The sequence below is a fragment of the Pristiophorus japonicus genome, chromosome 9, assembly GCF_044704955.1.
Source record: "Pristiophorus japonicus isolate sPriJap1 chromosome 9, sPriJap1.hap1, whole genome shotgun sequence".
Classification (NCBI taxonomy): domain Eukaryota; kingdom Metazoa; phylum Chordata; class Chondrichthyes; family Pristiophoridae; genus Pristiophorus; species Pristiophorus japonicus.
In genome coordinates, this window is record NC_091985.1 from 171,173,490 (window position 1) to 171,198,496 (window position 25,007).

The following is a 25,007-nucleotide window of genomic DNA, read 5'->3' on the forward strand; positions in this document are numbered from 1 at the left end:
CAAATCTAGATTTTGTTCATTTTGGGTGATACTGAATCATAGGCCGTCCCTCGAAGCGAGGATGACTTGCTTCCACGCCAAAAAAGGATGGTTCACAGGTGTTTCGAAAGAAGGGCCCGAACTACATCCTGAAGGGGTGAAGATGCCTGTGCGTGGATTTTTTTAATGTGTGGTGACCGTTGCACACCAGGCACCACACGGGTTTGACAGAGCTAGGTCTTGGTCCAGTGGCAAGGGTTACCCAGGACGACTGGAGACCAGCTCTGCTGCACGGACCCAGTGCGCACACATATCACAGTGTGGGCTGGCCCATGCTGCCCCTGGGCCCCTGGCCCCGAACTCATGCCTCCCCTGAGCCCCGATCACATCCTTCCACAGTCTCTCACTGCTCCTTCGCCCCAACCTCACCGCTCCTGCAGTACCGGCCCACGCTCCAATCACCGACCTGGACCTTGCTGACGTCACTCTCCGTTGCCGTCGTCCTCCTGCACCAGCTCGGGCTGCTCCCTGAATTGGTACGCCTCTACGCTGCTCCCGGGACGCTCACCTGCGCTCCTTTTATGGCCCCTTTTATGCTGAATAACGTGCATGCTTCTATATTTATCTTTTGCTTTTCATATCCCCTCCATTAAACGTGATGCAGATCTTTTGTGCTGTACCACCATAATGGGACAGGGATGAACATCCCTTTTTTGATGTATGCAGTGACCTCTGATGTCACCGGGCAGCACACTACTTTGCCATTAACTGTTGCCATTAAATATTTACAGATAGAAGTTTCCAAAAAGCTTAATGTTTTTTTGTTAAATGTATTTTTCTTTCTCCTTCTAAATCCAACAGATCTTTCAGGCTCAGCTCCGAGGTATGAACAGCAGGACAGTGAAAACTCAGCACGTAGAGGAGGCCCGACAAAAAGTCGTAAGTCTGGAGCAGGAAGCAAGGCGTGCTTTGCGGAGGAACAATGAGTAAGTGTACGCTGTTTCTATGAGAATATTGCTGTAAATTAGGCACTTTATTCTGTAATCGTAGAATCATAGAAAATTATGACACAGAAGGAGGCCAATTGGCCCATGGTGTCCGTGTCGGTCGAAAAACAGCTCCCCAGCCTAATCCCACCTTCCAGCACTCGGTCCGTAGCCCTATAGGTCATGGCTCTTCAAGTGCACATCCAAGTATTTTTTTAAATGTGATGAGGGTTTCTGCCTCTACCACCCTTTCAGAGTTCCAGATCCCCACCGCCCTCTGGGTGAAATGTCATTTCCTCATCTCCCCTCTAATCTTTCTACCAATTACTTTAAATCTATGCCCCCTGATTATTGACCCCTCTGCTAAGGGAAATAGGTCCATCCTATCCACTATATCTAGGCCCCTCAGAATTTTATACACCTCAATTAAATCTCCCCTCAGCCTCCTCTGTGCCAAAGAAAACAACCCCAGCCTATCCAATCTTTCCTCATAGCTAAAGTGATGACATTGATTTGGAACGAATGGTTTAATCTGGTTATGCAATGGCCCTTCAGTTAACACACACTGCACAAGTCATACCCCTCTGCACGAGTCCACTCGTGTGGAGGACGACCGTACATTTCAACCAGTCGCCCATTGTTATGGCAAATGTTGACTAATTGAAGCAGTGGTAAATTTACCAGCCCATCGTTTTACTTTATTCCACAAGACTGGAGTGAGCTATTATTGCTAACATGGTGGGGATGGGGGGAAGGCACCAGTAAAATGGAAGAATTATAGATTCATCCTATCATCAACCCAGAGAACTCCCAAGCCATTAACATTTAAATCGACAGAACATGGGAGTTAAATTAGGGAGCGCCCACTTTTTTGCGCTGGCTGCTTTGGGGCAAACCAATGTTGCAGCAGGAACCTGAAGCAGTCATTAGGCCCCTTATATGCATACGCACATGGCCTACTCCCTGCTTCAGGCAAGGGTAAAGGACGCCTCTTGTTTATCCGTCTCCAATATTATACTGTAGAATGGTAACTAAATAGCCACGTGTCATACGTGAGTCTTAATGCTAAATGCCTGTGGGCTATTTGAGCCTAGAGGCCAAAGGAGATGGTTCTGATCCTGTCCTAACCCAATATTCACGCCCATTTATCAATAGGATAAAGATCAGAACTGGGTCTCCTTGCCAATTCCCCCTTCTGTAACCTAGGCATGCTGCAGTATTTGTAGTGCCATTCTGGTTGCGATTAACTAACTCGCACGGGGCAGAGATTAAACCTGACACCGTGCCGGTACGTATGACTTAGAACCACTAAGGGTAGCGCACTTACGAAGGTACGAACAATGACAGACAGGTAAAGACCATTGGTCCATTGAGTCTGTCCCACACAATGGCGATACCTTGTGTACCACAACATATACTCTCCATCCCACCCCAAACCATGTGATCTCCTGGGAAAGGCAAAAACAGATAAAAAGCCCAGGCCAATTTGGAAAGAAAAATCTGGGAAATTGCTCTCCGACCCATCTCGGCGATTGAAACTAGCCCAGGAGATCCCTCTGGCCTTGAATTCCCTGCAGTACCTACCTTCTGTAAGAGGTGATCTCCGCCCCAGCCAGAAACAAATCCAGCTTTCGCTTGAGGGAATTCAGTGAGTCTGCATCCGCCACATGGAACGGCAGCTTGTTCCAGAGGTCTACTGTTCTCTGGGAAATGAACCACCTCCTGACCTCTGACCTCGATCTAACCTTATACAACTTAAACTTGTGCCCCCTGGTTCTACCTAACCTATTTAATTGAAATAAACGGTCAGCTTGAACACAATCTATTCCCTTCATTATCTTGTATACCTCAATAAGCCATTGGGAAACTATAATTAACGAATGTTGAAGTAAACACAACTGACTATATAAAATAGTGCTTTGTGTAATGCAGTACTGAGTGCATTTTGAAATCCAGAATATCCTGTATAGCCTGGCAATAAAGGGTACTGTCTTTTTTTTTTAAAGAGAACAAAATATATTATTGATCTCTGTTTCTTAAATGTATTTTCTCATATCTCTCCTGAGGTTAGACATGAAATCCAACTGAAATACAGAAGGCATTTTGTCTTTTGCTATTTGTAAGGGTCATATGTGAAATGAGTTTGTGGTCTAAACTCGGCACTAATTAGCAGTCTTGCTCATTGTTCGGATAACTGCTGTAGATAATGGAGACCACACTGATGGAGTCTGTCTCTGATGTTGGAGTGGAGTGAACTTTGCTCCAAAATAGGACCATGATTCCACAACTCCATAAAATTTGATTTTCCCTCCCCCGAAACAATTTTCCCGACTGGAGCCAATACCTGGTGTTCTGATTCAGTCAAATTACACCAATCTTCTAATTAATACGCTGTCCCTAATCCCCATGCATTTTACACCTTGCACACTTTAGCTGCAGTTGAAATGTATGGAGATTATCTAACCCACGGATCACAACTCTTTAATCAGCTGAAGCTGAATCTATGTCAGCAGGTTAAGTGTGCAACATGTTAAATTCATGGGGGGAAAAATTTGTTCTTGCCCGGATAGCAGTCGGTGTCCTCGCCAACTGCCGTTAACGGTGCTCGAAATGGCAGCCACGCTAAACAAGGTAAATTGGCATGGGGGGCATGGTGGTAAGTGGTGCAGCGCTGTCCTTAGGTACAACAGTGTCCTGGTGGCATTGCACGGGGGATCCGGGACCAATCTGTATCCCTGAGTGTCTGGTGTGAGGCTGTGAAGCTCACAGTGCATTGTGGGTAGCGAGGAGCTGTGAAATTTAAAGGGCCATGCATATTGAAGCAAGGGAAAATAAGTGCACTGATTCAGTATATTTTTCAGCCCTTTTTCTGTCTTAACAAATAATCAGTATTTAAAAGAAGTTCCAAATGTCAATATTCAGCATTTACAGCTGAATGACCTTCCGAAAATCAACAAAAGTAAAAACTGCCTCAGCACTAACACAAATGGCTTAGCGAGCCAGGGAAGGGGCACCCAGGGTCTCGCACGCAGCACTCCAGCTTTGTGCAGGGGGTCGACACTGCAAGACACGCCCTTTCCCTACAGGAGGCCTCCAGAAAGAACAATGTGGGAATACATCACAAAGGCAGTTACTGCCAGCAGTGTTGCCCCCACCACATGACTCCAGTGCCCAAAGAAGCTTCACGATCTCAGACCACTGGTCAAGGTCAGTGAATGCATCTTCCAAAGTCTCACCGACCAACTGAACCTCTAGCCTCACACACTGCTCAATGCAGAATCCTCAATCACTCACCTACCAACAATCTGCACCAATCACAAGGCACATCTCCTATTCCTAGCCTCACCTCACCTCCTTGGAGGACACGGTGCTGGCCATTCTTGGCAGGGGCCTGGCTGAGCCCTCAGCCAGCGGCGGGGCTGAAAGGATACAAGATGCGGGTATCCTCAAACGTTATTGTCGTTCTGACATGCACCTCTAGGCTTCCCACTCTCCCATCAGCACAGCTCCACCCTTGCGCCTTCCTTATTTCACACATCCAAAAAATACAGCCTGCCCAGGCAGTGAGCCCGCAGGCAGATGATTCCATCCTGGATATCCTAGCAACAACGAGTCTTTCTGGGATGCATCCTAGTCTGATTGCTCCTCTTCTGCTTCTTCCTCTTCCCTCTGCAAGAGAACGCTGGAAATATGAAATGACAGCATAAAATGCAGCAAATACTCAGTTGGTCAGGCAGCATGTCGACCTGAGACGTGAACGCCACGGATGTTGCATGACCTGCTGAGTATTCCCAGTATGTTCTGTCTTCTCAAAGGCGTTCACTTACCATCCGAGCCCTTGCAAGCATCCAGCAGCACTCCCTACTTAAAAAAAACTTTTCACATCTATTGCAGCAAGCCACCACTTCAATAAAATAAAAAAACAGTCCAAATCCTTCTATTCAAACTTACCTGATTGATGTGTGTGTCCCTTTAACAGCTGCAGATATCGCCCCTGTCGGGTTAACCTGGCGTGCTAAAAACCCAGCGATGACTCGAGCGCCAGGGTCGAAGTTCACGGAGGTAACGTTAAGTTGGCATTGCACACCAACTGATGTCACCACGATGACACTTCTTTTCAGGGCGCTGCTGGTTACCGACCGCACAAAGGAGGCAACCAATATGACCGCCACCGCCAGGACCGCCCCCAGCTGGCGCAAGAACGGCGGCCCGCCATTTTGTCACGCATTGCTGGTGCTACCAGGTGACAATAAGGATATCAATTGCTCACCCAAGGTGTTTCAGGAGCTGCTATCTATTGGAAGTGGAAGTTTGGTGTTAAATGACACCACTCCGATTCACGGCATCAGCTATTGGTTAACAACTATTTAGCACTTAGGCACCACTTAGCACTGGCTGATGCAGGCAGTCGGGGGTTTCTCAGGTCAACTGATAGTTCTGGGGTCCCTGGCTGGGGAGATGGTTGGGGGAGCAAATGGTGGGAGCAATGTGGGCTTGTAAAAAGTGAGTCCACATCTCATGTGGTTTCCCTAGCTCCATATAGACCTGATGCCTGCTTTTGTGTCAGCTGTGGCTCAGTGGGTAGCAGCTTGCCTATGATCTAGAAGGTTGTGGGTTCAAGTCCCACTCCAGACACTTGAGCACAATAATCTAGGCTGAAACTCCAGTGCAAGTGCTGCATTGTCGGAGGTGCCATCTGTCGGATGAAATGTTAAACCGAGGCCCTGTCTGCTCTCACAGGTGGACGTAAAAAATCCCATGGCGCTATTTTGATGAAGAACAGGGAAGTTATCGCTGGTGTCCTGGCTAATATTTATCCCTCAACCAACATCACAAAAACAGATTATCTGGTCATTATCACATTGCTGTGTGTGGGAGCTTGCTGTGTGCAAATTGGCTGCCGTGTTTCCCACATTACAACAGTGACTACACTCCAAAAGTACTTCATTGGCTGTAAAGCGCTTTGGTTCATCTGGTGGCCGTGAACGGCGCTATATAAATCCAAGTCTTTCTTTCTTTAACATATTTGGTAAACCTGTTTCTTTTTTAGGCTGAGGAATGAACTTGAGCAGAAACTTTCTAAATCTGAGCCCCTGCCTAAGCAGCAAGGTAAGTCAAACTTTGCTTGAGAATGAACACTTTAAGCAGGGTTGCCAACCCTCTGTGAGTGTCCTGGGGATCTCCAGCAATTAAAGATGAATCTCCAGACACTGCTGCGAGCAACCCTGGAGAAGAAAATTATTGGGGCGTTAAAAAGAAAATGGTGGTGTTTTTATCATTTTCTTCGACCACTTTTGTTTATTGGTTCTAAAATTAATGGAGCTGGGGCGGTGCGTTTGGAGGCGGGAGTTGATGTGATTTAACAACTCCAGGACTAAGTCCAATCAGATTTGCCAATTGCCAGTGTTCCCTTTAAGCTTCAAAGCCACGCGCCCGTGCAGAAGTGTGGGGCTCCTGTGCAGCCGGACTCTCAATCAAAAACCACGCATGTGCAGATTTTTGAATGGGTCATGCAGCCCCTTAAAGGGTCACGGGGCTGAAAAAAATATTAGTGGGGACATCGGCAACTTTAAGTGCTACTTATAATTCTCGATGGGTGACTACAGTGAAAACGTACGGTGAGTTGTCATTTGTTATTTTCTTTATTGGAAAACATTCAATTGGTTATCTCCACAACCTTTGATACTGTGTTTATCGGGAAGACTAATACACGATGTGTATAGAGAGAGGGGAAAGGTCGACCAACCAGCTGGGTGAGAAGTGATGAAATGCAGCGAGTGGCTCTCGAGTGTCCCATCATTTCTGGCTTTTGGACTATAGACTGCTGCTGTTGATCCATGAAGTACTCACCTCAATATCATTTACATTGCCCAACTCCCTGAAATGACTATTTCTACGCAATTCAAGGGCTCAATTTTCCCCAGTATTTGCGCCGTTTTTTTGGGGGCAGGCTGTTTTTTCTGGCCTAACTTAAAAATCCCCAGTTCCCCCAATCAATTTGCACTAGCGTAACTCAGTTAGTTACGAATTTTTTAAGTCCGTTTTTTTTTCAGCCGAGGGAGAGAGAGAGACACAGACTGACAGACACGGACGGACGAACGAGCGACCGAGAATGGAACAGGAACAGCCTTCGGGTGGGATTGGAGGTCAGTTGGTGCTATGTGTTTTTCAATTCTTTTAATGTGTTGGGAGGTGGCAGTAAGCTTCACTTGCATTGTGTCCCTGGTTACCATGGCAGCCTGATCCTTTTGGCGCAGATCAAGGCTCCGCTCACCTCGGGTCAGGCCACGTCAAAATGAAGAGATGCAACTGGAAAACTCGCAACACTTTTTTTTGGCATACTTGGGCCCAAAGGAATCGGGCGTAAAATGCCCAAAAAATGCTTTGGGGAAAACTAAGCCCCGAGAGTTGAAATATTCACAGCTCTATCTCATTTACAAAAACAGGCCGAGTGCAGTAATTCACGCTTAGTGCTGTGAGGAGATGAGGCGCTCTTCTAAGTTTGAAGTTAAGACATATTGTCTGGCAGAGGAGAGGTAGTTGTGTACTGCACCTGACAGTGGGAATGCAAAATGGCAAAATGATTCACTCCCCTGCGCTGATCTCACTACACATGCAAAAAGGATACAGAGGCACTGGAGAAGGATGAAAAAAGGTGATACCAGAACTGAGAGGGTACAGCTATCAGGAAAGACTGACAGTCTGGGGCTGTTTTTTCTGAAAAGAGAAGGCGGAGTGGTGACCTAAGGTCTTTAAAATGACAATGGAGTTTGATAGGGTCAATGTCGAGCTGTTTCCACTTGTGGGGAGTTCAAAACTAGGGGTCATAAGTATAAGATCGTCAATAAGGAATTCAGGAGAAGCATCTTTACCCAGAGAATGATTAGAATGTGGAACTCGCTGCCACAGGGAGTGGTTGAGGTGAATAGTGTAGATGCATTTAAGGGGAAGCCAGATAAATGAGGGCAAAAGGAATAGAAAGATATGTTGATAGGGTGAGATAAAATAGGGTGGGAGGAGGCTCGTGTGGAGCATAACCACCATCATAGACCAGTTGGGCCGCAAATTCTATATAATGTCAAATGTTTTTCTCGTAATAGTTAGAATTACTAACCACAGGTATGTGCTGCCTGATTCACACAAGTGTTATCATTTATTATATATCTGAATGTTAGTATTAACAATCGGCTTCAGCTGTTTTAATCTCATGCTAAAAGTAGAATGAATGCAATGAATTCTAGTCCGAAAAAGAATGACTTTGACCCCTGCGTTTTTAAGTTTTCAAATGAGTCCTTAAGGGTCACAATAGAATCAGTTACCCAATGAAAGAAAGTTAAGTAGAAGCAACCTTTTCTCTTAGTCCTGTGTCGGTTTTGAGCTGATATTGTAGGAACTACTTGCGTTAGAAGTTGCAATCACTGCACAGCTGCAGGGCATGGGAATAGGAGGAGGCCATTCAGACCCTCGAGTCTGTACAGCTATTCGATTCGATTATCTGTATCTCAACTTCATTTACCCGCTGTAATGTATGCACCTCCGAGTGTGCTCACAGGTTTGTAGAGCTGTTGAGAGTGTTGTGTCCTTAGATGCTCTAACAATGACTCCACGAGGCAGTGTGTAGTGACCTTAGTCCTTTATTAGTTAACTCCAGAGTGAGGATCACACCTGGTGGCCTGCCTTTTATACTAGGCCAGGCACACCTGTACAGGTAACCTATAAGTCTCCCACTGCAGTGCCCTCTGGTGGCACACCTTGAGATAGTACCAACAGTAGCCATGCAGGATACATGACATCACTCCCCCCTAAACCCTCAGTGTTAATCGCCTCTGCTTTAACTGTGCTCTGGGTTTAGCTCTATCTGGGCTCTATCTGGTTGACCTTTGGCAGGTCGATCAATCTTGGGTGAGCACTTGCTACAGTAGAGTGCTGCTGGTTACTGTTTGTGTGTGTCCCTGACCACTCCATTCTCCCCCCCTCCACATATAGATTATGTCGAAGGCTCATTGCATTCATATACATTCCAGTTCAGGAAAATACATTACATTTGTGGTTCCGTTGTGAGACAAGTACGTTAGACTGGTGAGATACCTTATCGATGCAGTAACCGGTGTGTAAGGACAAACTAGTTCCAGAACTGCTGGATTGTGTCCCTGCAGTCTGGTGGCAGCGTAGTGCCCAATGCTGGCAGTGGGAACCCAGTTGGCTCGAGTTGCCAGCTCTTGCGGCTGTTGCCTTGGTCCCTAGTGTCGGGCCGGTTCACAGATGCCTGTGACCTCCCTGTCCTTTCTTTGCGCCCTGGGTCACTGCTGCTCCCTGAGGAGCTGTCGTCGAGCAATGCACAGGGAACTGCTGACTCGCTGGCCTGGGCGATGTTTGGTTTGGGATCCTGGATGGTCCTGGTCCCCTTTGGGGGAACTGTGGCGGGTGACCCTTCGTTTATGGGTATGGCCTTGGTGGTGATGGGGTCTGGGGACTGTGCCTTAGCACAGTCTGCTGTTTCAGGCTCGTGGCAGTTAGTGCCATTGGGTGCCTGAGAGGTGGAGCCGGTCAGGGGCAGGGTATCAATACCGGTGCCGTTGCCTTGCTGAGGTCGCTTGCTCTGCGTATGTGTTGGCTGCTTGTGGCCACACTCCATGGTGTATAACTCTGGTCCCCGGGACGCAGGCTACAGCATTGGATAGCTCGCTGGACCTGTGTGCTCCCGATGGATGTCTGCCCGCTGCATTGACTGTGTGCAGTTGAAATTCTACATCGCACAACTTTTCATTACTTATTATGGACACTCTGTGGGTCCGAACACGATCGCGCAACTTTTCCTCGCTGGTTGTATGTACACAATTCACATAATCAGTCACACATTTTACATGATCGTGCGACTTTTCCTTGCTCATTGCATGTACACAACTCTGATTATTACTTACACATTTTACATGATCAATTACACATTTTATTTCTAACTTACAGTTATTATTACATTGCTTGAGGGTGTGGAACTGTCCCTTTAATTGTAGTGGGTTAGGCCTCCTTTAAGAGAGCCTTGCTTGCTTTACCCCAATCCTCTTCTCCGTTCGGTGCCACGTGTTGCTCCATCAGCACTGCACCTCGTGGTCTGGCCCCGGCCATCCTTTTCTTCAGCACCTCACCTCGTGGTTTGGGCGCCATCTTTCCTTCATCCACGATGTCAACGGTGGAGATCCTCTTTTCCCCGGGTTCTGCCACTGATGCTGGGAAGTCGCCTTTGGATCCGATTTTCTTCCTCCAGAATCCTGCCACTGGAGCCTGGAAAGTGCGTTCGGGTCGTCTCAGCTGGATCATCTCCACGCAGTCGTGCTGAGCGGTCTGTGCCTCGGGTGCTGTGCTGGTCTGCTCTCTGGTGCCGGATCCACCCTCGGGTGAGGGCTTGCTTTGCCTCTGAGCGCGAGGGTCGTCGATCGCTGGAGGAGTGAAGACTTCCCACTTCCAATGGGTCTTCTCCATCTACCTTCTGCCGAGCAGCGTTGGCCCATCACCTGCAACAATCCACAGTGGTAACTTGTGCACCGTGCCATCATGGAGTACCTTTACATTCACGTTACCAATGACTGGGATAATTTCATCGGTGTAGGTGCGTAGCTTTGCCTGAACCGGGACCAACTTGGGTCGTTCAGCTTGATTGTCCCATAACCTCTCAAAGGCTTCTTGATTCATTACTGACTGGCTCGCCCCCGTGTCCACTTTCATGAAGACTGGAACGCCATCTTTCTCGACTTCCATCTTCAGCGGGGAAACACTCGGTGGTGCAGGTAAACATGCTATATACCTCATCGTGGGGCTGAGCTGCCTCTCTGCCTATCGTTTCATAATCCACGCTGGATTCATGGCCATCTGCAGACTCTTCATCGACACAGTGTCATATTTCTCTTACACATTCGCTCGAGTGGCTCTTTGTGCTGCAGCCTTTGCATACATAGTCTTTAAAGCGGCACTGGTGAGCCCTGTGATTCCCTCCACAACACCAGCATGGAGCTACTCAAGTAGCCCCCTCGGCGGACTCTGAGTTAAGGGACTCGGGGGCCTGTTCTCTCTTCCCTGAGAGGGTTCGCGCTCTACAATCCAGCCTCTATACGGCACCACTCTGTGCACAGTACCTGCCGGGTTTGAGTCCTGAGCGTGAGTCATCTGCCTAGAACCGCAGGTCGAGGTCATGAATGCCTGGCTCACAGAGATGGCCTTCTGTAGTGTGACTGTGGTCCGCAGACAGTAGCTTATGAAGAAGGCCCTCATGGCTAATTCCAATGACAAAAATGTCCCGCAGCACTTCGCTGAGGTGGGTGCCGAACTCGCACGGTGCCGCCAGCCTCCTGAGACCTGCGACGCGATTTCTTGGCCTTCGGGCCGTCGGTGGGTATAGAACCGGTGTCTGGCTGTGAGGATGCTCTCCTTGGGCTTGAGTTGCTCCTGGATCAGGATTATGAGCTCCTTGTACGACTTGGTTGTTGTCTTTGCTGGTGCCAGCAAGTCCCTGACAAGGCCATAGACGGTGAGCCCACAACTGGTTAGCAAGATAGCTCTGTGCTTATCAGCCAATGTGGCCGGGTCGTCTCCTGCCAGGTCGTTGCTGTGACAAAATGTTCGGGTATCCCCACAAAGGCTTCCCAATCATCACCATCGGCGAACTGCTGCAACGTACCAAGGGTAGCCATTTTCGCGTGAAAGTTCGCAATCTCGTCGCCAATTGTTGTGTCCTTAGATGCTTTAGTAATGACTCCACGAGGCAGTGTGTTGTACTTGAACTGTAGTGACTTTAGTCCTTTATTTGCTAACTCCAGAGTGAGGATCACACCTGGTGGCCTGCCTTTTATACTAGGCCAGGCACACCTGTACAGGTAACCTACAAGTCTCCCACTGCTGTGCCCTCTGGTGGCACACCTTGTGATAGTACCAACAGTAGCCATGTAGGATACATGACAGAGAGGAGGCGGGGGTCCCCAATGGAGTGCTCTCTACGCGGGAGTCCTCCATGTGTTTATTGGAGCCTTGGCCTGGAGGTTGTTGCACGGAGCAGTCCCGTGCAATTGATTTTTAAGTCGGTTCACGGACTCCCAGGCCGCCTACAATTTCTGCGGTCTAGAGGAATCCGTGTTCTATGTGTATGTTGTATGTACGAGGTTGCAGCCCCTCTTCCAATATTTGAAGGGGCTGCTCCTCAAATTCTGGTTGCACTTCAGTCCCACACTCCTGATCTTTGGGCACCCTGTGCGGAGGGGAGTGGGCAGGTCAGAAGGCCTCCTCGTAGGACTGCTCCTGGGCATGGCCAAGGTAGCCATCAACTGGTCCAGGCAGCGGGCGGTCGAGGGGGTCGTTCAGCCCGACTGCCTGCCTCTCTTCCACGGTTACATCCGAGCCAGGGTGTCCCTGGAGATGGAGCACGCGGTGTATACCGGTACGCTCGCGGCCTTCCGCGAGTGGTGGGCGCCGGAGGGACTGGAGTGCATCATCACCCCCGGCAACCAAATTTTAATTTGAACCACATGTAAAAAGTTAATTTGTTTAAGTTTGTCGGTTTTAGTGTCGTCCCCCTCCCACCCCCCACACCCGGCCTTTTGTATAATTTGTGTTTCTGGTGCCCTCAATAAAAAAACAAGGGGGCATTTGATTTAATGTTTATGTGTTACATATACAACTCAAAATAGTTGTAGAGCTGTTGAGAGGAAGCAGGGGTCCCCAATGGAGTACACTCTACGCGGGAGTCCTCCCTCTATTTATTGGGAACTTGGCCTGGAGGGTGTTGCACGGGGCAGTCCCGTGCAATCGGTTTTTAAGTTGGTTCACGGACTCCCAGGCCGTCTGTAATTTCTGCAGTTTGGAAGAGTCCGTGTTCCATGTTTTTATGGAATGTGCGAGGTTGCAGCTCCTCTTCCAATATTTGAAGGAGCTGCTCCTCAAATTCTGGTTGCACTTCTGTCCCACACTCCTGATCTTTGGGCACCCTGTGTGGAGGGGAGCAGGCAGGTCGGAAGGCCTCCTCGTAGGACTGCTCCTGGGCATGGTCAAGGTGGCCATCAACCGATCCGGGCAGCGGGCGGTCGAGGGGGTCGTTCAGCCCGACTGCCTGCCTCTCTTCCGCGGTTACGTTCAAGCCAAGGTGTCCCTGGAGATGGAGCACGCGGTGTCCACCGGTATGCTCGCGGCCTTCCGCGAGAGGTGGGCACTGGAGGGACTGGAGTACATCATCACCCCCGACAATTAAATTTTAATTTGATCCATTGTTAAAAGTTTAATTTGTTTAATTTGTCAGTTTTAGAGCCCCTTTAATAAGGGGGCACTTGATTTATAGTTTCAACAAAATAGTTGTAGAGCTGTTGAGTTGTGAGTGGCTTAGCCAGTCACGTGATGTTCACAAGAATCAATAAAACCCCAGCCAGTTGGGTTCAGGGGATCCACGATGAGGCCGTGGTTGGAAGCCCAGTGGATAAATTGGTAATGTGTAGTGTGATTGTTAAACTTTTGTTAATAAACCAACTAGTTCTCAATAGCAATGTGTTGCTATGAATTCTTAAGCAAAGAACCCATGAAGCAAATACATTACACGCGCCTTTGCTCCATATCCCTTGATCCCTTACTTAATAAAGTGCAACATCCCCACTGACACCTGGGAGTCCCTGGCCAAAGATCGCCCTAAGTGGAGGCAGTGCACCCGGGAGGGCGCTGAGCTCCTCGAGTCTCATCGCCAAGAGCATGCAGAAATCAAACGCAGGCAGCGGAAAGAGCGTGCGGCAAACCAGTCCCACCCTCCCCTTCCCTCAACCACTGTCTGCCCACTTGTGACAGGGACTGTGGCTCTTGTATTGGACTGTACAACCACCTAAGGACTCATGCTAAGAGAGGAAGCAAGTCTTCCTCGATTCCAAGGGATGATGATGACTTAACAAAAGCCTATCAATCTGATTGTTGAAAATTTAAATTTACCCAGCATCCACAGCCTTTTGGGGGAGAGTGCTCCAGATTTCTACTGCCCATTGTGTGGAAAATGTGCTTCCTGGTTTCACTCCTGATTGGCCTGGCTCAAAGTTTAAAATTGTGCATCTTTGTTCCCACCCAGCAGTAGCAGCTCCTCTGTATCTACCCAATCAAATCCTTTGACATTACTTTGTATTTAAAATAATAGACATTCATTTAATGCAGGGTGGTTTTTGCACATTTCCCCAGTACAGTTTATCTGAAAAGCTGTCCTAATGAGTATTGTAACCTGTGTAATGTTGTTGTGCCGTCTTTCGGATGAGACGTTAAAGCGAGGCCACGTCTGCCCTTTCAGGTGGATGTAACAGATCCCATGATATGATGTTGAAGGAGAGCAGGGGAGTTCTCCCCGGTGCTTTGACCAATATTTACCCGTCAACCAACAGCTGAAAAGCGATTATCTGGTCATTATCACATTGCTGTTTTGTTGTACCTTGCGGTGTGCAAATTAGCTGTCGCATTTCCTACATTACAAATGTAACTAGGTGCTTTGGGACATCCTGAGGTTGTGAAAGGCGCTATATAAATGCAAGTCTTTCATTATTTCTTTTCTTCTTTTAAGTTGCAGAAGCGTGGCCTTCTTTGAAGCCCTTGAAACCCAAAGAGAAGCCGCTGTCTGTGGTGGAACAGGTGCTCTCACTGAGGAGCAGCACTTATAAAATGACAGTGCAGATTCAAGAGCTGGAGAATGAGTTGAAGCATTCCATGGTGCCCTCCATAATCACTGATGCTCTGCAGAGCTCTCTCAGAGACACACAGGTACTTATGATCGCTGTAACCTTTCCACCTGTCTGAGGGTTGCCAACTGTGGTTGGACATATTCTTGGAGACTTCATCACCAGAACTGAGAGACTGAACAGGCTGGACCTCTTCTCTCTAGAAAAGCGAAGGCTGAGTGGGTAACCTGATGGGAGGTGTTTACAATTGTGAAGGGGTTTGATCAGGTCGACGTAGAGAAGATGCTTTCCAAATCTAGGGGCCATAAATAGAAGGTAGTCACTAATTCTTTACTCAGCGAGTGCTTAGAATGTGGAACTCAGTACCACATGGAATGGTTAAGACCTATCACATCGAAGCATTTAAGGGGAAGCTGCATAAGTACATGAGGGAGAAAGGGATAGGGTGAGATGAAGTAAGGTGGGAGGAGGCTCGTGGCATAGGCCAGTTAGGCCGAATGGCCTGTGTCTGTGCAAAAAATTCTCTGTAATTCTATGTAACCAGCTTCCAACTGCCCCATCCAGTCAAACAGCCTTTTTTCCATCTCCAATATTTTTATAACTGAAAAACAAATGTGTCCAAAGAAAATGAACCAAAAACTCCATCTTACGTTTCTTTTGATGGATGAACCAGGTGAGCTTCTCTTACCTGTTTGAACCACATTCTTCCATTAGTGTCAGCCATGGCTCAGTGCGTTGCACCCTCGCCTCTGAGTCAGAAGGTTGTAGGTCAAGTCCCACTCCAGGGACTAGAGCACAAACATCTAGGCTGACACTCCAGTGCAGTGCTGAGGGAGTGCTGCACTGTCGGAGGTGCCATCTTTTGGATGAGGTGTTAAATTGAGGCCCTGTCTGATCCCACAGAAGAGCAGGGGAATTATCTCTGGTGTCCTAGGCAGTATTTATCCCTCAATTAACATAACAAAAACACATGATCAAATTGCTGTGTGTGGGAGCTTGCTGTGCGCAAATTGTCTGCTGTATTTCCCACATTGCAACAGTGATTACTCTCCGAAAAGTACTTCATTGGCTGTAAAAGCACTATATAAATGCAAGTCTTTCTTTCTTTTCAAGTGTAGCAACTGGGAAATCAAATTAATTTTCACCAAACCAAATCATTTTTTTAAATTTAAGTTTCTCAATATTTTTCCCTCCAACATTCCTTTCTTCCTTAGCCTAAAAAAGCCACTTCAAGAGCCATCCATGTTGGAGGGGGCTGGAATCACATATCGGCCAGACTGAGCGAGGACAGCAGATTTCCTTCCCTAAATGACATTGGTGAACCAGTGGGGTTTTTATGGAAATCCAAGAAGTAAGGGTATCGAGGGATACAGAGCAAAGATGGGTAAATGGAGTTGAGGTACAGATCAGCCATGATCTAATTGAATGGCAGAGCAGGCTCAAGGGGCGAAAGGGCCTACTCCTGCTCCTAATGCTCCTATGACAGCTTCATGGTTAGTTTTACTCAGACCGGCTTTTGATTTTCAGATTTGTTTGAAAGGAATTAAAATTCTCAAACTGCCAGTGAGGGATTTGAACTGGCGTTCTCTGGATTATTACTCGATTGACCTCAAAGGAAAAGAAAATTGGGCAGGGTGGAAATCGGGTCGCCGATTCTCTACTGCCCAATTTGCGCTACTGCCAAAGACCAATTTCACCCCACAATGTTCATTTGGAACAGCTTTTGTTGAGTGAGATATTTTAAAATCTCTCGAGTTCCCCTTTTTCTACAGGTCTTCTTCGTGTGTCGATCACCAATCACGCCTTCGCATTCAGATATATTCCTTTTAAACAAAAAAGTACAATCCCGTGTTGTATAATAACATTATTATTATTAAGAAAAGACTGTTACCTGTCATCCCCTAGATCAGAGGCCACACTGCGATATGTGTGCGCATTAGGTCCATGCAACAGATCCTTGCCACTGGACCAAGACCTAGCTCTGTCAAACCCGTGTGGTGGCTAGTGTGCAATGGCCACCCCACGTTAAAAAAATCCACGCACAGGCATCTTCCACCCTTCAGGATGTAGTTCTGGATCTGGAATATTAGGACCTTCATTGAAACACCTGTGAACTCATCCCTTTTTTGGCATGGAAGCAAGTCATCCTCATTTTGAGGGACCGTCTATGAGATCAGAGATATACTGAAGCACCATGCATTCTCCTCCCTCCTCACTTCTGAGTACTTTTGAGGAAATACACCTAGCCAAACTTGATTGCATTTTAAGTACTAGAATATGAAGTATGGGTTTTTAAAAATAACATAAATCCCTGTTTCAGGAGAATTCTCCAAAGTCCAATACTGACGTCCCTTGTTAAATTTGCAACAGCCTGCAAACCAGTCTGTTGTTGAGAGTTGAATAACTAAATTGGGGCGTTTGTTGAGAAAAATGACAGCACTACAACTAATGTTCGAATCTTCCCACAGGCTGAAATTGCAAAACTGCAGAAATCCAACCAGTTTCTTCGCTGGAAAATAAAAGTAAGAGCGCGTTTCCTATCCGTTTTGGTTCATTCTCGGCTGTATTTCTGGGTCTGACTTCCTGGTTTCCTGAATGTACTCTGAGCTTGGTGTAACCTTTCCGTCCAAGATTGACCAGTTCCCCGAAGCACTGGCTAATGCAGTGGATTAAATGTTGTCCTTTCACTTCTGGGTCTTGTTCAGCTCAATGTCTACTGGTGCTGCTGGCTGCATGGCTCCTTTCTCAAGAGTTTGGGTCATCTCAGCCCAGCTCTCAGTGGGCACGATCGCCGCACTATCCTAAACCAGCACCAATTGCCACTAAATTAGCAATCGCACACCGACACCACCAAACACCTGGATTTTCGGGTGCTCTCTGCTCAGTTTTTCGGTGGCGATGGCGATGGTGGGGTGTTGTGGTCGGGCAGTCAGCCTCCAGCGCCGCGGCGATCCTCGGGTCGGGTTTAGCGGCAGCGCGGAGCAGCACCGCCCGGAAGAGCTGCGCCCGGTGGGCAATGCTCCCGGTTGTGACACCGGCGCGAGTTTGAGCTCCTGCCCGACCCGTCCGCCCGGAAGCGCATCCGCAGTGACCGCCTGGGAAATCAGGGCAGTCCAACCGTCCCGTCGGCGAAGAGGTGAGCGATGGATTCGGAAGATAAGTGTGATTGTTTTTACTGTTAATTGTTTTTGCGCTTTGTGTTGTGGTGGCGTGGGCAATGTTTTGGGAATGTTTTTGTGGGGGGGTTTAGGTCCCCCCCCCGCCCCAGGCGTCTCTGGGAGCGTTCCCGGCCTGGCTCTTTAGCTCGGGAGTTTCCCACACTAACGCCCGAGAGAGGTGTACAAAGCCTCCCTTAGTGCTGCGCCCCCTGACTCAGGGCCCAGCTGCCCAATGTTACTGACTGAGGCACAAACTGTTCCCAAGTGCTAACTTTCCCGCTCCACCGCCATTATCACCCCAAAAACATCAAAGCCTAAAATCCAGCTCCTACACTTTCACGTTGCCTTTAAGTCTAATTTAAAAAGTCCCAAACTGCTTCCCAAAGGTAGAAAATAATCGGAGACTAAACTGTGGTGAAAGAAGGACTAGGGGAGATGACTGAAAGCGGGATTGAGGAAGTAGGTTTTGAGAAAGCTTTTGGAGGAGGAGAGGGAGGTAGCTAGTGTTGTGTATGGAGAAAGAGTCAGACTGAACACTGTGAGCTCAAAGTAAAGTGTGACTGTAGTCTTTTATTGCAGGTCTCCAGATTGCCTCTCCAACCTGTGAAGCCTCCTTAAATACCTGTGCTCCCAAGGGATTATGGGATCCCTTGGGACTCCAGGGGATGAGCCCTCTGGTGGCTGTACAGAGTAAATACAAGTTTATATGTATAACAACACTGCTGCTCCCGCCAAAGTCAATAGTGTAACTATTTACAATGTGAGTCGATCTGGGGCCTTCCTTGCCCTGGTTGATCGTCTCGGTGTGTAAGCTGGTGTTGTTGAATCATTTGTTGGGCCCTCGCTGGGCTGCTATGCAGCTGGGCTGCCTGGTGTGTTGGGCCCTGCTGGGCTGCTGTCGATGATGGGTTCTGCTTCGTGGTCAACCGTGGTGCCGGTTGCCACTGGTGTGTATGTTGGGGAATCAAAAAAGGTAGGGTCCAAGGTGGGTTGCTCAGGATAGTCTGTGAATCTGAGTTTGATTTGGTCCAAGTGTTTCCGGTGAATGAGTCCATTTGAAAGTTTGACTCGAAACACCCTGGTCCCCTCTTTGGCCACAAGTGCCGGGAAGCCACTTGGGACCTTGTCCATAATCTAATACAAATACAGGATCGTTGATTTCAATCTCGTGTGACACGTTTGCGCTAGCATGGTATGCACTTTGTTGAAGCCACCTGCTCTCTACCTGTTCATGAAGATCAGGGTGAACTAACGAGAGCCTTGTCTTAAGTGCTCTTTTCATGAGCAGTTCAGCAGGTGGGATCCCAGTGAGTGAGTGGAGTCTCATGCGGTAGCTAAGCAGGACTCAGGATAGGCGAGTCTGCAGTGAGCCTTCAGTTACCTTCTTCAAGACTTGCTTGATGGTTTGCACTGCTCTCTCTGCCTGACCATTGGACGCTGGTTTAAACGGGGCAGATGTGACATGTTTGATCCCGTTACTTCTTTGAACTCAGCACTGGTAAAACATGGCCCTTTGTCGCTCACCAGGACATCGGGTAAGCCGTGTGTAGCAAACATGGCCCGTAGGCTTTCAGTAGTGGCAGCGGACGTGCTAGCCGACATTATCTCACATTCAATCAACTTGGAGTACATAGAAACATAGAAAATAGATGCAGGAGTAGGCCATTCGGCCCATCGAGCCTGCACCACCGTTCAATATGATCATGGCTGATCATTCACCTCAGTACCCCTTTCCCGCTTTCTCTCCATACCCCGCGTCTACAACCACAAGGAACACTTTACCCAAGAGTGGGCCTGCATAGTCGACGTGTACCCTAGACCACGGTTTGGAGGGCCAAGACCATAAACTTAGCAGCGCCTCCCTGGGTACATTGCTTAACTGCGAACATGTATTACATCTGTGAACGCAGGACTCTAAGTCGGCTTCGATACCGGGCCACCACACGTGGCTATCGCTTTCATCATTACGATGCCTGGGTGGGTATTGTGGAGGTCATTGATGAAGGTGTATCTGCCCTTCTTGGGGACCACTACTCGATTGCCCCACAGAAGGCACTCTGCCTGTATAGACATTTCAGCTTTGCGCCGCTGGAATGGCTTTATCTCTTCCTGCATTTCCACTGGGACACTGGACCAGCTCCTGTGAAGCACACAGTTTTTGACTAGAGAAAATAAGGGGTCCTGGCTTGTCCAGGTTTTGATCTGCCGGGCAGTGACGGGTGATTGCTCACTCTCAAATGCTTCCAAATCATGGCTAGATCTGCGACCGTGGTGGGCAATGGCAGCCTACTGAGAGCATCGGCGCAGTTCTCTGTGCCTGGCCTTTGGCGGATGGCGTAATTGTATGCGGACAACGTGAGCGTCCATCTCTGGATGCGGGCCGATGCAGAGAACAGGGCTATAAGTAACTTATGGTCAGTTTCCAATTCGAATTTTAGCCCAAACAGGTATTGATGCATTTTCTTTATCCCATAGACCCACGCTAATGCTTCTTTCTCAATCATGCTGTCGGCTCTCTCAGCCTTAGACAGACTCCTGGATGCATAAGCAACCGATTGCAGTTTCCCGAAATCATTAGCTAGTTGCAATACACATCCGACGCCATATGACGACACATCACATGCGAGCACAAAACACTTACATGGATCATACAACACAAGCAATTTGTTTGAGCATAACAATTTTCTCGCTTTTACAAAGGCATTTTCTTGACTTTTGCCCCAAATCCATTCATCCCCTTTTCGTAGTAAGACATGCAATGGTTCTAACAGTGTGCTGAGACCCAGTAAGAAGTTACCAAAGTAGTTCAGGAGACCCAGAAGCTCCGTCACGTTCTGTGGCCTCAGTGCGTTCTCGATTGCCTCCGTCTTCGCGTTGATGGGCTTGATGCCGTCTGCCGCAATCCTCCTTCCCGGGAACTCCACTTCAGGCGCCAGGAAAATGCACTTCGAGCATTTTAACCTGAGCCCCACGCGGTTGAGTCGACTAAGAACCTCCTCCAGGTTCTGCAGATGCTCGACTGTGTTCCGACCTGTGACCAAGATGTCGTCCTGGAAGACCACGGTGTGCGGGACCGACTTCAGTAAGCTTTGCATGTTTCTCTGGAATATCGCCGCCGCCGATCAGATTCCAAACGGGCAACTGTTATAAACAAAAAGACCTTTGTGCGTGCTGATGCAGGTGAGGGCCTTCGATGATTCCTCCAGTTCCTGCGTCATGTAGGCTGAAATCAGATGCAGCTTCGTGAACGTCTTTCCTCCCGCCAGTGTGGCAAAGAGGTTCTCGGCCTTTGGTAGTGGGTATTGGTCCTGCAGGGAGAAGCGATTGATAGTTACTTTGTAATCGCCACAGATTCTGATGGTGCCGTCTCCCTTGAGGACTGGGACGATAGGACTGGCCCACTCGTTGAACTCGATCGGGGAAATGATACCCTCTCTTTGCAGCGGTCTAGCTCGATCCCTACCCCTTCTCTCATCTTGTATGGTACTGCTCTCGCCTTGTGATGGATGGGTTGCGCCCTCGGAATTAGGTGGATCTGCACTTTTGCTCCTTGGAATTTCCCGATGCCTGGTTCGAACAGCGAAGGAAATTTGTTTGAGACCTGGGCACATGAAGGGTCGTCAGCGGGCGATAACGTTCGGACGTCGTCCCAGTTCCAGCGTATCTTTCCCAACCAGCTCCTGCCGAACGGCGTAGGACCATCGCCCGGTACCACCCAGAGTGGTAGCTTGTGCACTGCTCCATCGTAGGAGACCTTTACGGTAGCACTGCCGATTACAGGAATCAGTTCTTTCGTGTAAGTTCTTAGTTTCGTGCGAACTAGAGTTAAGACTGCCGTTGAGGCCTTGTTGCACCACAACCTTTCGAAAGTCTTTTTGCCCATGATGGACTGACACGTGCCCATGTCCAGCTCCATTGACACCAGGAGTCCATTTAGTTCAACATTCAGCATTATCGGGGGACAATTCGTGGTGAATGTGTGCACCCTATGAACCTCTGCCTCTTCGATCTGAGGCTCTGGTTTGTCGTGATCCTCCGTGGATCTGCCCTCCTCTGCAATATGGTGGTTTGCAGGTTTAACAGGCTTTACAGCTCGTCTGCACACTCGGAGGTGTCCCATTATTCCACAGCCCTTGCAAACATACTCTTTGAATCGGTATGATCACCCCCGCAGCGCCAACAAGGTATTAATGGCCTTGCATTCATCACCCTTGTTGGTGGACCCTGAGACATCTGCGGACGTGTAGCTGCAGGTATGTGTGACCTGCCCTGTATGTTACGATTCAAAAACAACATCACTTTGTTCACAGTACTTGTAGCAGCACTTGTGTGCTGAGAGATTTGCTTCGTATTGTCACTGGTGGCAATGAAAGCCTGGGCTATCGCTATGGCTTTACTCAAGGTTGGGACCTCTACTGTCAAAAGTTTGTGAAGTATGGTTTCGTGGCCAATGTCAAGTGCGAAAAAGTCTCTGAGCCTGTGCTTCAAATGTCCTTCAAATTCGCAATGTCCTGCAAGGCGTCTTAGCTTGGCGACATAACTCACCACTTCCTGGCCTTCAGACCTTTTGTAGGTGTAGAACCGGTACCTCGCCATCAGAACGCTTTCCTTCGGGTTCAAATGCTCTCGGACCAGTGTGCACAAATCGTCGTATGATTTCTCCGTGGGTTTCGCTGGAGTGAGCAGATTCTTCCTGAGGCCATACGTTGGTGCCCCACAGACGGTGAGGAGGATCGCCCTTTGTTTGGCAGCGCTCTCTTCCCCATCTAGCTTGTTGGCCACAAAGTATTGGTCAAGTTGCTCCACAAAAGTTTCCCAATCATCTGAGAATTTCTCTAGGATGCCCACTGTTCTCTGCATCTTTGGGTTCGCTATCTGTATCTCGTCGCCAGTTGTTGTGTATGGAGAAAGAGTCAGACTGAACACTGTGAGCCCAAAGTAAAATGTGACCGTAGTATTTTATTGCAGGTTTCCAGAGTGCCTCTCCAACCTGTGAAGCCTCCTTAAATATACTCCAGGGGATGAGCCCTCTGATGGCTGTACAGAGTAAATACAAGTTTACATATATAACAGCTAGGAAGAAAGGCCAAAATGGGAAAGGTTATGAAAAAAGGTTGAGCAGGTTGGGCCTATACTCACTGGAGTGTACGAGAATGAGAGGTGATCTTATTGAAACATAAGATTCTGAGGGGGCTCGACAGGGTAGATGCAGAGAGGATGTTTCCCCTCATGGGGGAGTCTAGAAACGGCATAGTTTCAGAATAAGGGGTCGCCCATTTAAAACAGAAATGAGGAGGAATTTCTTTGGAATCAATCTTTGGAATTCTCTACCCCAGAGAGCTGTAGAGGTTGGGTCATTGAATATATTTAAGGTGGAGGGAGACAGATTTTTGAAAGATAAGGGAGTCAAAGGTTATGGGGAGGAAGTGGAGTTGAGGTCAGGATCAGATCCGTCATGATCTTATTGAATGGCGGAGCAGGCTCGAGGGACCAAATGGCCTACTCCTGCTCCTATTTCTCATGCTCTTGTGGGACATTCCAGAGTGTATGGCTGGAACAGCTAAAAGCCCCACGGACACAAACATTGGAGCGAAGAAGCCAGAATCGGAAGAGCGCAAGGCACGTAGAGGAGCACAGGGCTGAATGAGGTTGCAGAGGTAGGGAGTGGCGAGGCCATGGAGACCTTTACAGGTGAGGACAAGGATTTTGAAATTGAAATGCAAACAGGAAACCAGTGAAAGTCGCTGAGCAGAGTGATAAGGGAACAGGACTTGTTGTAGGAGAGGATTCAGGTGATGCAGTTTTGGAGAAGTTGTACTTTATAAAGAGCATGGGAGGCTCGCAAGGAGGGCGTTGGCATAATGGACTCTGGAGGTACTGAAGCAGAGGAGAAACATCTTGTTAGTTAGTTAGAGTCTCCTGTGTCTGGTGACACATGAGGCATCCCATTTCTTCCACTGCTGTCTGTCTAAAGCAAGATAATTGACTCAGATCAGAGTATCATCTCGTCTCACATGCAGCAAATTATGGTTCTCCACAGTTGGTGTTCATATTTTCAAATCTCTAACAGGCTCGTCATGCCTCTGGGTTGTTTCTGTAATGAAAGGCATTATTACTTGGACAGGTCATTGGATCAGGAGGGGCCAGTGGACTGCCTTTAGTTTGGCTTATACCATTCGACCTGTCTGGCTTGGATGGCCCTACCAGGAGTTTAACTCCTACCAGCATAGCTCTCGGGATTATCGGAATTCACAAGCCTTCCCACTATGTCAAGGTGGAGTCCCTGGGGAAGGGAAAAGTATCTTGGTGGTGAGGTGGGGCAGAGTGGGTGATGTTGCGGCAGTTTTGGTGGTGGTAAGTATTGTGTTCCGAACACAGATGAGACTGCACACAGGGAGGTTAAAGTAACAGTGACCTCTGTCTTTATTAAGACACTCCAGAGTCGGGAACAGGCTTTAGGGGCCGGCTTATATACAGTGCTCCCAAGGGATGCTGCGATCCCTTGGGACTTCAGGGGATGCGCTCCCTGGTGGCGGAACATGTGAGTGCATGCTTTACAGATACACATCACTCCTCGCCCCCCCAAAGTCAAAGTGAAAACTATTTACAAGGTGAGGCAGTCAGGAGCCTTTCTTTCCCTGGTGGACCGCCTCCGTACAAATGTCTCTTCTGGTGTGTTGGCTGTGCCCTCGCTGGGCTGGCCCTGCAGGGCTGCTGGGTGACCCTGGCCTTGCTGGGCTGTTGGGTGTGATGGGTTCAATTTCCTGGTCCGGCGTGGTGTCGTTGATCCTTTGGGTGTGTGAAAAAGGTGGTGTCTGCTGTGGGTTGTTCAGGGCAGTCTGTGAACCACAGCCTCATTTGGTCCAGGTGCTTTCTGCAAATTTGTCCATTGTCCAGTTTGACTACAAACACCCTAATCCCTTCTTTAGCTATCCCGTGTCCGCGATCCACTTGGGACCATGTCCATAGTTTAGCACATACACAAGGTCATTCAGATCAATTTCCCGTGACACAGTGGCGCGACCATCGTTTACATTTTATTGCTGCCGCCTGCTCTCTACCTGATCATGCAGGTTGGGGTGAACCAGCAAGAGTCTGGTTTTAAGTGTCCTTTTCATGAGTAGCTCAGCTGGGGGCACCCCTGTGAGTGAGTGGGGTCTCGTGCGGTAGCTGAGCAGTACTCGGGACAGGCGGGTTTGGAGTGAGCC

At 48.5% G+C, this 25,007-nt stretch overlaps 1 protein-coding gene across 2 annotated transcripts in view; it reads left to right on the top strand.

Moving 5' to 3' along the window:
* Positions 1-797: 797 nt before the first annotated feature.
* The window catches only part of LOC139272759 (uncharacterized protein C6orf118-like), a 47,760-nt gene continuing 23,550 nt past the window's right edge, over positions 798-25,007 (top strand). Inside the window, exons 1-5 of one of the 2 annotated variants that reach the window (XM_070888872.1) lie at positions 798-965; positions 6,016-6,074; positions 7,019-7,111; positions 14,527-14,723; positions 17,110-17,163. In XM_070888872.1, the coding sequence (XP_070744973.1) occupies positions 865-965; positions 6,016-6,074; positions 7,019-7,111; positions 14,527-14,723; positions 17,110-17,163 (504 nt within the window). In that variant the 5' untranslated portion in view covers positions 798-864. The remainder of the gene's footprint in view (positions 966-6,015; positions 6,075-7,018; positions 7,112-14,526; positions 14,724-17,109; positions 17,164-25,007) is intronic. The other variant, XM_070888873.1, reaches the window with a different exon arrangement.